At 47.4% G+C, this 13,511-nt stretch overlaps 1 protein-coding gene across 2 annotated transcripts in view; it reads right to left on the minus strand.

Moving 5' to 3' along the window:
* NSD1 (nuclear receptor binding SET domain protein 1) overlaps positions 1–13,511 on the minus strand; it is a 130,931-nt gene that overhangs the window by 97,802 nt on the left and 19,618 nt on the right. For both annotated transcript variants that reach the window (XM_030571698.1, XM_030571699.1), the window contains exon 2: positions 4,694–4,826. In XM_030571698.1, coding sequence (XP_030427558.1) covers positions 4,694–4,826 — 133 coding nt within the window. The remainder of the gene's footprint in view (positions 1–4,693; positions 4,827–13,511) is intronic.

Raw genomic sequence — 13,511 nt, forward strand, 5'->3', positions numbered from 1 at the left:
TATTTAGTTTGAGCCTCTGTTATGGTTTTATAAAAAATTCCCATGCAGCTGGCAGGCATTTCACTCTTGTGACTATTCCTTTTAGTTTCCATTTAACTAGCTTCCTCATTTTTGTGTAGCTCTCTTTCTTCGAGTTAAATGCTACTGTGGTGGCTTCTTTGGTATTTCGCCCCCCTACAAGGATGTTAAATTTAATTACATCATGGTCACTATTACCATATCCTGTGCTCCACCTAGAACTAAACCAAAAACTGCCTCCCTCCTTGTGGGACCCAGGACTACCAGCTCCAAGACACAGTCATTAATAGTGTCTAGAAATGCTATCGCTGCATCCCGTGCTGGGGTGACATGTACGCAGCCAATATGGAGACAGTTGAAATCCCCCATTATTATTATTGAGTTTTCTATATTTATAGCCTCTCTACTCTCCCAGGGCATTTCACAGTAACCACCACCACCACCACCCTGGTCAGGTGGGCAGGAGCATAGCCCTGCTGCTATACTCTTATTATTCAAGCACGGAATTTCTATCCCGAGAGACTCGATGGTACGGTTTGATTCATTGAAGATTTGTACTATATTTGACTCTACGCTTTCTTTCACATACAGTGTCACGTCCCCCACCAGTGCGACCTGCTCCATCATTCCTATACAGTTCGTACCCTGGTGTCACCACGCCCCATTGATTATCATCACCATGACATCATCTGAAGGAGGGTCCCAACTATGGCATTGTTTCCTTCTGCTCCAGTTTGATGTTCTTCCCTGAAACTTTCCTCCTCCTCAACAGCACAGAGGCTGTCAACCTGGGCATGCAACTGCATTACAATGTCCCAGAATGTCTCATCTACGTTCCCCTCTGTCTCGCCACTCTGGTCTCAAGAGCCTGTACTCAGTCCCTCAGGGCCCTGAGCTGCTTAAATTGCTGCATATTTAAACTGTATGTTTAGATATTATCCAACACTAGGGTGAAGGATTTAGGGGAGGGAAAGGCAGGTAGAGAGACAGAATTGAGAATGTGGTGAACGATGCTGAACCTGGGGGGAATGTAATATGCTGTCTGTGGAATTACACATCATAGAACTGGCAGGGACCGCGAGACGTCATCTAGTCCAGTCCCCTGCACTCCTGGCAGGACTAAGAATTATCTAGACCATCTGTGACAGGATGGCGCTCCGCTTCCTGCTGCAGGTGAGTGCAGGGAGGTTGGGGAAAGGACGACCCCCATACTCATCTGTGGCAGGAAGCAGAGCACTGTAGCTGGGAGCTTGCAGAGTGGAGCAGGCTGGGACTGGGCTGCTCTGCTTCCGCCGCTGCTGGTGAGTGCGGGGGGGATCTCTTCCCCCAAGCCCCCTCCCCAAAGCGATACAGCTGAGGCCAGGGTGAGGGAAGCAGAGTGGGCTGCTCCCAGACCCCCGCTAATCCCCCAGGCCACTCTGGGACTGCAGGGCCCCCAAAAGTGCCCTCCCACAGCTCCTGCCCCCCAGACCCGGGGGGGGGAGAAGCCCCCGACCGCCCCCAAGACCCTCTGCCCCTTATCAAATCCCTCAGCCCCGGGCTGGCCCGACACCCTTAACACACTGCTCAGAGCAATGTGTCGAAGCTTTACCATGTTATATGCAAACCCGCGTTCTATTGGGTCGCGTTATACTGGGGTAGAGGTGTACTTGAAACTGTAAAGTCCCCTCTCAGTCTTCTCTTCTCAAGACTAAATACATGTAATTTTTTCAATCTTTCCTTGTGTAGATCATGTTCTCTAGACCTCTAATCATTTTTGCTGCTCTTCTCTGGACTCTATCCGATTTGTCCACATCTTTCCTGAAATATGGCGCTCAGAACTGGACACAATACTCCAGTTGAGGCCTAATCAGTGTGGAGTACAGGAGAATTGCTGCTCGTGTCTTGCTTACGACACTCCTGCTGCTAATATACCCCAGAATGATGTTTGCTTTTTTTGCAACAGTGTTATGCTTTTCACATATATTTAGGTTGTGATCCACTATGACCCCCAGATCCCTTTCTGCAGTACTCCTTCCTACTCAGTCATCACCCATTTTGTATGTGTGCAACTGATTGTTCCTTCCTAATGGGAGCACTTTGCATTTGTCCTTACTGAATTTCATTCTATTTACTTCAGACCATCTCTCCAGTTTGTCCAGATCATTTTGAATTTTCATCCTCTCCTCCAAAGCACTCACGACCCCTCCCAGCATGGTATCGTCAGCAACTTTACCAGTGTACTCTCTATGCCATTACCTAACACACTGATGAAGATATTGAACAGAACCGGACTCAGAACTGATCCCTGCAGGACCTCACTCGTTATGCCCTTCCAGCTGGACTGTGAACAACTGATAACTACTCTCTGGGAACATTTTTCCAACCAGTTTTGCAACCACCATCTAGGTTGTATTTCCCTAGTTTGTTTATGAGGAGGTCATGCGAGACAGTATCAAAAGCCTTACTAAAGTCAAGATGTACCACATCTACAGCTTCCCCCCCATCCACAAGGCTTGTTACCCCTGTCAAAGGAAAGCTATTAGATTGGTTTGGCACAACTTGTTCTTGACAAATCCATGCTGACTGTTTCTGATCACCTTAATATCTTCTAGGTATTTGCAAATTGATTGCTTGATATTTGTTCCATTATCTTTCCAGGTAATGAAGTTAAGCTGACTGGTCTGTTATTGCCCAGGTTGTCCTTATTTCCCTTTTATAGATGACACTATATTGGCCCTTTTCCAGTCCTCTGAAATCTCTCCTGTCTTCCATGACTTTGCGAAGATAACTGTTAAAGGCTCAGATATCTCCTTAGTCAGCTCCCTTGAGTATTCTAGGATGTATTTCATCAGGCCCTGGGGACTGGAAGACATCTAACTTGTTTAAGTAATCTTTAACATGTTCTTTCCTTATTTTAGCCTCTGGTCCTATATAATTCATTATGTTAGGTGTCCAATCGCTACTCACCTTTTTGGTGAAACAAAAAAAAACATAATTTAGCACTTCTGCCATTTCCACATTTCTGTTATCTCCATCTCCTCCACCCCTTATTGAGTAAGGGTCTACTCTGTCCTTGGTCTTTCTCTTGCTTCTATAATGTATTTGCAGAATGTTTTCTTGTTACCCTTATGTCTCCAGCTAGTCTGATCTTGTTTTGTGCCTTGGCCTTTCTAATATGTCCCTACATACTTCTGTTACTTGTTAATATGCACCCTTTGTCATTTGACCTAGTTTCCTCTTTTGCAGGACTCCTTTTGAGTTTCAGATGGAGATTTTAACAGTCTGAGCTGAGTCACTAACACTGCATGGTCTGAGAGTCCAGGCCTTTCCGGCCAGTGAGGGCCACAAAAGTTGCAAAAAGCAACATTGCTAAACAGCAGCCTGTCCTGTGTATAGAGCATTACCCAGATGGACTGACATTGCAAAGGTGTTCAGTTACCAAGGGAATGTGGGAGAGAGGCTGGAAGGAAAACAAGGAGAAAGAATACTCAAATATACAGGTTCCCCCCATTCATGATATGCTGGAATAAAATAGTCCCCTGCTGTAGCTAACTTTACATGGACAGCAGCTTAAATACATCTGAGTGAAGTGCAAGGTCAGTTTCAAAATCAAAGGGTTTCTTCTCTGTTCACCCGGCCTCTCTGCTACCTCTGTCACCACTGACCACTCACCTTGATACTCCCTCTGTCTTGGGCTCACAGGACTCTGTCCTTTCCTGGCCCTCTCCTCTTTCTAACCATTACTCAAGGAGAATCCTCTTCCTGTTTCCTTCCCCCAGTGCATGTGCCCCAGGGATCTCTCTGTGGTCCCCTTCATTCTCCTCCTCCACACTCACCCTTCTCTGCTCCCCGGGTCCATTACCTCTGGGGTCCAATGGACCTCAGATCTACCACATAAACTCCCCATGGATGTCCCTTCACTTCCTTATAATAAACAAGGCAAAAACTACACTTCTCATCTTCCTCCCAAGCCTTTGTACCAGGAAAACTGATCTACTGTTTCGTAGGCCCCTCCCTCGCATCCAGCAGCTAAAACAATCTCCCTGTCCCACTGTTCTGTTCCTCTTCCCACCACCAACCTCCTTGAGTCCATTCACTGCCTCCCTGTTTCTTTCCACCTATAGTTCAAATTCCTCGCCCCCACTTGTCAGGCTCTGTACAGCTGTGCCTGGCCCCATCCCACTCTCAACTCCTGCAGTTCTCCATGGCACTCTGCCCAACCCTCTCATATCTTACTCCACCCTCTCTTCTCCCACCTTGTCCTTTGTGCCCCTTTTCACGCTGCTCCCTATGCCTACAATGCCATCTCTCTTGGTCTGTGCAGTCCCCACCGCTCTACTCCTCAGAACGTGAATCTCTTGCTTAGCACAAGAGTGGAGGTCAGTGGTACAATCGACTCCCCACTTCATCCTAGATCTAGATCAATGTCCATTTTAAAACAAGAGAACCTACAAGATCCAACCGCTATCTGACCCCCATCATTCTCATTTGTGTTAACCTTCATCTCCTCATCCCTATACTTCCCTTGCTATCTTCATATCAGTATCTGTCTGATCTATACTGTGGGTTTCTCATGGCAAGGCCCATCTTTTTTAACTTCTATGCACTGCCCTGCGGTTAAAGGGCTACCCAAGAACTGCAGCCACTGTGGCACTCAGTGTCCTTAACTGTGTCCTACAAGTGGGTACGGTACCTTTCATTTTTGAGTGACAGTCAAGCACTGGATCATGACAGATTGTGCAGGGCCACCACGGTCGTCTGTTGAACTTAGCCCAGACTAGATCTCCAACGTCATACTTCACTGGAGCAGGTTTCTTCTTCGGATTCTTTGGACAGAAATCAGAACATGAGGACTCAAGTAAGCGACAGATACCTTTCAGGAGAGTCTCACATCCGGCTGGAACATCGAACAATCACAAGTGGTGACATTTCTATTTTTTAAAAAGTTAATATTTCTTGCTCCAACATCTTTCACAGGATACCAACCATTTCCTCCCACTCACTCTTCCCAATCCACTGTAGCCAGACATCACACCGTTCAGCAGTGAAAGGTTTCAGCTCACACCCAACACTGATTACTATCCAGCTCAGTCAGTTCACAGACAAGGAAGCAGATATCTTGAGATATTTCTGTCTGGAAGGTGGTGATCAGAACAACAGATGCACAGTATCTGCCAATTATTAGTAAGGGAAAAGTGCTAGGCACATACAAGCTAATACTACTCTACTTCTCAGATAATGCAGGAAATGGAGTTTGCTGAAAAACACTTTATACTACACTGAATGCATGTATGGTCATGATATCTTTGCCATTTCTCCTGCAGTCTGCTTTACGCATGCAGAGCCACTGCTGCTCCCCCCCCAAAAAACCCACGAGAGTGAGAAAGCAGGCAAGTCCACATTGTCAGTCTGTCGCTTTTAGGAAAGGAACCAAACTATAAAATGCGAGTGCAACTGGCTGAGACATGGCTCACTGGGAGAGGCAGCAAGCCAGGCACCAAACCTGCCACCAGAAGCCACACCTGAATTTCTGTTTCTTGTTAGGAAATTGAATGCCCAAATCCACATGGTATCAGAAGTGTACATATGGGCAGGCAGGCTATTTCAGAGGAGCCGGGGCCAGCCTACTTGGGACAAGCTCCACTAAGAAAAATGAGCCGACCCAGATCCACTTGCGAGTTGTTAACAACCAACGCGGCCAGGCAGCAGTTAAGTAATTAAGGAACACCCAGGCCTTATAAAGGTTCTAAGAGCTCAGGCAGGGGGGCCCCAGAACACACAGAGGCAGTTCCTGAGGAAAGGGGCTTCTCAGGGGAGCTGGTTAGAGAGCGCACCAGAAAGGGGGACCTAGGAAAGAGGCTCCTGGAGAGAGCGGGATTCAAAAGTGCTACAAGGGGCAAAGCCCTAGGGAGACCTGGTCCCAGCAAAAGGACCTTACCAGGTAGGAGCAAGAAGTCCAGATCGCTGGGGAACTACATCCCGCTCCAGAGATGAGCTGCAGCAGTTTGACCTCTGTAAGGCCCCGAGCCCAGAGAAAGAACCCTTCCCTAAATGATGGCAGGAGCCTGACTCCAGAAGACGGTCCCTGGTCAAGAGGGCCTTACTGGTGAACAGCCTGGACGAATGAGACGGGATGGACTCGGATGGGGAAAACAGACTAATATTAATTCGCCCTCTGCCCATTAGAACACTGGGGATGACAACTAGCTTGCCTGTCTCTTCAGCCTTTGATCCAATGAAATAGCAAAAAACCTGCATTAATGCCGAGCTAAGGCAGCCCTGAGGTATCCTGTGCCCTTCCTGAACGCTGAGTTCAGCAAAACTCAAACTCCTGAAAACCAGGAAATAGAGTTAAGGTTAAAAGCCCTGTGCAACCTTAACTCTGCTTCCTCTCCCCCTTGGAGCTCGCAACAGCCACTGGGAATTACCTGCATGCTCTCCAGCTACACTCAGTCTGTTGAGGATAGCTGTACTGAATGATGGAGGAATATGTTGGAGTGGCTTGGAAGAGCTGTGACTGTGATATGAGGAGATCTGGTCTGAATCAAACAGAGGTGGATCTGTACCTTGAGGTTTCAGTCTGCCTTATGGCAATCAAGTTGTGTGGGGTTGTGTCAGCAGCAGGGCACCGGGGTGCACTTGCCATGAGTACTACCAGCAGTGAGATGGGATAGGACGCAGTCCGGATTATATGATGGGGTAGGGGAAAGTGTAGGGTTAGCTGGTCTGTTGTGTGAAGGTACCATAAAGGCTGCAAAATGTGACACGTGGTGTTTGGTGGGGGGAGCAGGCACAGCGTTTGAGCACAGGGCAAGTTAAGGTAGAGCCTGTTCATTACAAAGTGGGAGTGCAGGTGTTATGGATGTGTTTGAGCATCACTCCAAGAGGGCAGAGTTAAGGTTGTGTGGACCTTTACCCAAGTCTGTATGTCCTGGTTTTCAGAATCTGAGATCTGGTGAACTCAAATGTTCTAGAAGGGCACGAGCTCACATCGGGCAGACTTAACTCTGTCAAGTGTTTTGGCCATTTAATTTCTTAGGTTTTGTTAGACAAAGAAATGTCTGTTGGCAGGAGTTAGTAGTCACTGAGACAGTTTCAGTTCTCACCCAGATTTGCAGCTGATATTACCTAGCCACAGGAGCCTAAGTAGCTGGCTTTCAAACAGCGCTTTTCATAAGCAGATTCAAAGAACCTTCCACTTTACAAATGGGAAACTGAGTCACAGAAGTTACAGGACTTACCCAAGGTCATCCAGCAGGCTGTGGCACAGCTAGCAATAGTCCCAGTTCAGTGGTCTTTCCACTGGGCCATATAGCTGCTGTGTGATTCAGTAGTCTCCTTCGCCCCCACCACCGGTATATTTGTTAGAGTGCAATGGGGACAATGGTGGGTCAGAGCCAGGGAGGAGAAACCTCGCCCCCAAAACCTTGCCAGTTTTATCATATGGCTGTTAGAGTAACATTAAGCACATGAGAAGGCTGATGTCTCTCTCCAACCCTACCCACCATTCTCCTGAACATGGATCGCCCCATGCTGCCAACATCTCCAGCTCCCCCTCCCCACCCCATCCCACTGAGCCACTAGCTGCACTGCAGAGGCCAAATCACATGTAAGACATTGCTCCTTGCTGTCTCTTGCCCTGTGCTGCTGCACATACGCATCACAGGCAGCAGCTCACTAGAGGGCCGTCCAGCCCCCCATTCCCACTCCCTATCCCGAGTGGTCAGCCAGGCTTCCGCCATGCCCCAGGCCCACCCGCTCCACCACTCCTCCAAGCCACCCCACACACAAAGGGGAGGAATCTCTTAACTACTCACTTTTTGGATTTCAGATGTTTAAATCTGTTACCTAAGGTCCTGTCCCCCATGAGATCCAGGCTCACATGGAAGGGCAGAAGGAGGGGCTCAGACCCTTTCAGGGGGGTTGAGCTCCCCGAGATCCCACACGCACATGAAGGTGAGAATTCAGACTGACATCCCCCACCCATAGCCCCCCAACTTCCTTGGCTAGCCCTGATTCACCAACCATCCCTCCCCCTTACCCTGTACTTAAGCTCCCCAACCACCCATTCATACCCCTCTTCATATTACCTCCACCTCGCACTGCACACCTAAATCCTCATCTACTTTTGCTCCCCAATCACCCCTCCCAGTGAGCATTCACATGTGGAAATTATTTGCTTTTCAAAAATAGTTTCAGCGCCTTCTGAATATTCTTCTGTGCTCAGATTAAATTTCTCCTAAATAAATACATCAAATTTGACAGAGGCAGATTTTTCCCACATGTGTACAGTTCATTCTCAGATTTCCTCCCAGGATGGGTTCAGAGCTGCAGACTCAGAGAGGTGTTAAGTGGCCCATTCATCTCAATGAGCTGTTTTCAGCTGAAAGAGAGCACCTGATGGAGATGACTACAGCCTGAAACAATAGCTATGAGACATGTGGATTGTTCCACTCATGTCAGTGGCTGTGCTCATTTCTTCCTCCCCCGCCCAGGCAGGAGAGTTTCTGACTTGTGTCAAGCATACCTGTTCTCAGCTCCTACCCCAGTCTCAGCAGTATGTTCTTGGTGCGTGCTCTGAGCATGCCTTTCTCAGCTCCCCAGAGGGGCAGGGCTTCCCCAGCTCACACAGGGGCAGCAAAAGGGCTTAGATACTCCTGGAAAAGCAAGCCCACCTCCAGAACATGGCTCACATGAAGGGGAGAGGGAAAGGAGGGGTCGACTCACCCAACTCCTGGTGTTGATGGGAGGGCTTCTCCCATTGACACAGCTACTGCCTCTCGGGGAGGTGGAGCCCTATGCCAATGGGAGAGCTTCTCCTCTTGGCATAGGTAGCATCTGTGCCACTATAGTGCTGTAAATGTAGACAACCCCAGAATAATCTGCTGCACTTAGATTACATGGATGGGAAAACCCCAATGTTAAGGTAGCTGTGCTGCTGTACCACAGACGTACCCAGAGGGCCTGTCTACACATGGAACACTGCAGCGCCACATCCGACGGGAAGGTTTCTCCTGTCGGCACAGGTAAAACACCTCCCTCAGAGGGGGTAGCTAGATTGACAGAATAATTCTTCTGTCATCTTGCACTGTCTACATAGGGGCTAGGTCTGCTTAACTACATCCGAGTGACGGAGCTATGCAGAGGGAAGTTTTCAGTGTAGACTTTCTGGAATCTGGAATTCTGACCAACATGTGCCAATGACACTATGGCTAATTGAATTCATCTGAAGGAAGTGTATGTTTCTAGCAAATCTAATATTTCCTCTGCTCTCTTACCATGAAGTAGTAATGGAATTAAATGGTGTTAGAGTTAGGCCTGGTCTACACTAAAAAAATCAAGTTGACCAACTATGTCATTCAGGAGATGTGAAACATCCACACCCCATAGCAATGTAGTGAAAACCACCTAACCTCCAGGGTAGACAGTGCTAATATGCTTCTGTTGACTGACCTATCTCCCACCTCTTGGGGAAGTGAATTACTATGCTGATGGCTGAACCCCTCCCACTAGCATAAGTTGTGGTTACACCAGCATTTCTCAAACTAGGGTCTGCAAACCTGTGGGGGTCCCCTGGCCCTGCTGATCAACTCTCCCCACCCCTCCCTCAACTCTTCCCCTTCTCTCTATCTCCCAGAGGCTACTGAAGCCAAAGCAGGAGATTTTAGGCACTAAAAGTCCATCAGCGCAGCAAGGCTAAGGCAGGCTCCCTGCCTGCCATGGCCCGTGCTGCTCCCAGAAGTGAGCAGCACATCCCAGCGGCCCCTGGGGGTGAAGTGTCTCCATGCACTGCTCCCGCCCCCAGCGCTGACTCCACAGCTCCCATTGGCCTCAAGGGTTAACACTCTCACTCTACAAGGCCGCAGGAATGGAGGGAGATAAGTGCATTTCCCTTTTCAGTATACTGCCTTCTTAATTAGATCAGCTTGCTGAGACCACAGCTGCTGCAAGCTCCCTCCGTCCTGAACCCTGGTGTGTCCCCCCTGCTCTGCAGAAGATGGGGTAAACAGGATGCAGGAGCAGGGGGGAGGGGGACACCCAGACATTAGCCCCCTCTTCCTCCCCCCCCCACGCATAGCAAGCAGGAGTCTCAGGGAGCAGCTCCAAGGCAGAGGGCAGGAGCAGCACATGGCAGTGAGGGAGGGACAGCTGCAATTGCTAATGTTAATGTTTTCACCTCTCTTAGCCAGAAGGCCAAGAAATGATAATGGGCTGCTCTTCCTGCAAGCAGTAAACAAAGCAGGAGGATGCCAGACAACATTAGAAGCATTACACAACTTTAAAGGAGCATATTTCCTAATTGATCAGCAACGTAACAACAAAACGATGTAACTGGGACGACTTTAAGTGAGTTACTGTACAGACCACATTGCTCAGAATCTTATAACTCAGCCACCCAGATACCACACTAACGAGCAGTCTACTCATCCAGAGAGGCAGCACAGCCTAGTGGATAGAACACTGGACTGGGAGACAGGTGATTTGCCATTGCCTGTTGTGTGATCTTGGGCAAATCCTTTCCCCTCTCAGGGCAGTTGCTTCTCCTCCTACCCTGTGTTTGTCTTGTCTGCTGTACTGTAAATTCTTTGGAGCAGGGCCGGCCTCCCAGAGTGTGCGCGCCACCCACTGGGGTGAGGCTACATCAATATGTCTATGGCAGGGCAAAAATCTCTCCTAGAGACAGGGCTTAGTACAACTCCTCAAAGGCAGGTTCTAACATGGGCTCACTTCTCTAGTGAAAGCACCCTCATAAAAATGATCCAGGTTTTAGGCAGCTATGGAATCGTTACCTCCATTTCATTACACTCTAGACGCCTTTCAGCAGCCTTCAGTCCACCCCACAATTATTTTAATTCTTCACCAATTTATTTTCTTATTTTTTCAGCACCAGGGGTCAGATGTTGGTCTTATAATTAAGCATCGTCAAGGCTCCGTCAAGGCTCTCACGAAGGGAAACTGAGCTAGTGCAAACTGGTACAAGCATCAGAGCCAGCTGTCCCAACACCAGCTGCCTCTAGGCACTGTCTCTTTCCCGCCAATTCCCACAAAGCCAAGACAAAGAAGCAGCAATAAGACTCCTCTATATTTTCAAAAAACATATTTCCTGTTAGACAAAGAATTAATGTTGGAAATTAAATAGCAGTGACTAGGCACTTACAGAAACAGAGGCAGCTCTTCTGTTAAATTGTGCCATATAAAGCCATACTTATGGTCCCCAAAAGTAGAGATTTTTCTGGGTCAGACTGCCACAAGTTTAATTCCTAGTGCAATATAATTACGACATACAGTTTTAGGTTAAAACTGATAGAATATATTTGTCCCTGGAACTGCAAGACTTTAGAGAGGGCCACTAATTTTTTTAAATGCCAATTAAACTGATTTTTTTTAAGGGACATGGGGAGCCCAAAACACTAAACTTCTAGACACAATTTCCATTCCTGGTAATCTAGCAATGAACCCCATTCTACCACCTATCAGCATGGGAGAGAACATGGAATTTTAACTAACAAAGCTGGTGCCCTGCCCCATACAAGGTAGATCATACATCTTTGGCAGCGATGGACAGAACTCACTCAGTGAATGGAAACAGAGTACATGGGGAGGGAAATCATATTACCCAGCTCTCTGAAAAACATCACAAGGAACACTGTGTATTAAGTCTGACATTTTCTTTCAAGTTGGGTGAGCACTGCCTGCTGTATAGTCAATCACTTGGAACACATTACATTGATTTGTGCTGAGACTGGCAATAATCCTGGATTATATATAAAATTACAGGTAATTTTTTCAGATTATTTGTGGATGAAGCAAGAATGCCTTTTTGGTGGTTTTAAGTGGTCTACATCTGTCAAAGCACAGACCCAAAACTCAACTGTGGAGAGAGGGTCACTGTCCTAGAAGCACAGCCTTGCAGGACACGTGTACACTTCCACCCTGAACAAATGCAATCCCGTCACACTACGATTTTGGGAGATGAAAGAGCTGTTGTAATTCATTGAGTATCACTGTGGGACATCACAATATTGTTCTGAGGAGGCTCTTACAGACACTATAGCAATAATGTTATATAAAAGTGTATGAACTAAGTAACTCCCCAGACCTGCAGTTCCCATAAATTGGGTGTAAAATAAACAGTGAGCAAAGAAACTTCATCCATCTAAAGGATTTTATCAGAATGACACAAACACAGGAAAACTCCATGAGTCTTGCTAATCTTCCTTTTAAAACAGACAACTTATTAAGCAGTGGTAACTACTGTGCATGTCCCATAACCACTCTTCATAGCATCACTGGGAATTGCTGTTCATCTCTATTAGTCTTGCTGGAAGGAGGATAAACCACAAATCCACACAAACTAATGCACACGCTGATAGCTATCAGGTCATTTCTGCAGCCATTACCCTCTCACTCTGACAACTGCAGCGCGCTCAGATCATTAACACAGCATGGGCAAGATCTGATATCCCTAGCATTTTATTGGCTTTTTTCAGCCTATTACAGGCAGTGACCCTCTTGCTAAAGACGCAACAATGAAAGACTGCAGGCCAAGTGGCAGCTGAACGTAAGGCAACAGGCCAAGATTTTCCAAAACTGGGCACTATAGTTAGCCTCCTAAATCCTTACTTAGATTCTTGAACAAGTCACCTGATTTTCCAAAGTGTTGCACAGTAAGCAGGTCCAGTTAAAGCGACAGGCACTTCCACTTGATATCGGTGGCATGTCTAGCTGGCAACTGGTTTCAAGCGGAGTGCCCCAAGAGTCGGTCCTGGGGCTGGTTGTGTTCAATATCTTCATGAACGATCTGGAAGATGGCGTGGACTGCACCCTCAGCAAGTTTGCAGATGACACTAAACTGGGAGGAGTGGTAGATACATTGGAGGGTAGGGATACAGAGGGACCTAGAAAAATTAGAGGATTTGGGCCAAAAGAAATCTGATGAGGTTCAACAAGGACAAGTGCAAAGTCCTGCACTTAGGATGGAAGAATCCCATTCACTGCTACAGACTAGGGACCGAATGGCTAGGAAGCAGTTCTGCAGAAAAGGATTTAGGGATTAGAGTGGACAAGAAGCTGGATATGAGTCAACAGTATGTCCTAGTTGCCAAGAAGACTAACAGCATTTTGGGATGTATAAGTAGGAACATTGCAAGCAGATCGAGGGACATGATCATTCCCCTCTATTCAACACTGGTACGTCCTCATCTGGAGTACTGTGTCCAGTTTGGGGCCCCACACTACAAGGATGTGGAAAAATTGGAAAGAGTCCAGTGGAGGGCAACAAAAATGATTAGGGGGCTGGAGTACATGACTTACGAGAAGAGGCTGAGGGAACTAAGATTGTTTTGTCTGCAGAAGAGAAGAATGAGGGGGGATTTGATAGCTGCTTTCAACTACCTGAAAGGGAGGTTCCAAAGAGTATGGAGCTAAGCTATTCTCTGTGGTGACAGATAACAGAACAAGGAGTAATAGTCTCAAGTTGCAGTGGGGGAGGTTTAGGTTGGATATTAGGA

Source organism: Gopherus evgoodei, chromosome 8 (genome assembly GCF_007399415.2).
Source record: "Gopherus evgoodei ecotype Sinaloan lineage chromosome 8, rGopEvg1_v1.p, whole genome shotgun sequence".
NCBI classification, from domain to species: domain Eukaryota; kingdom Metazoa; phylum Chordata; order Testudines; family Testudinidae; genus Gopherus; species Gopherus evgoodei.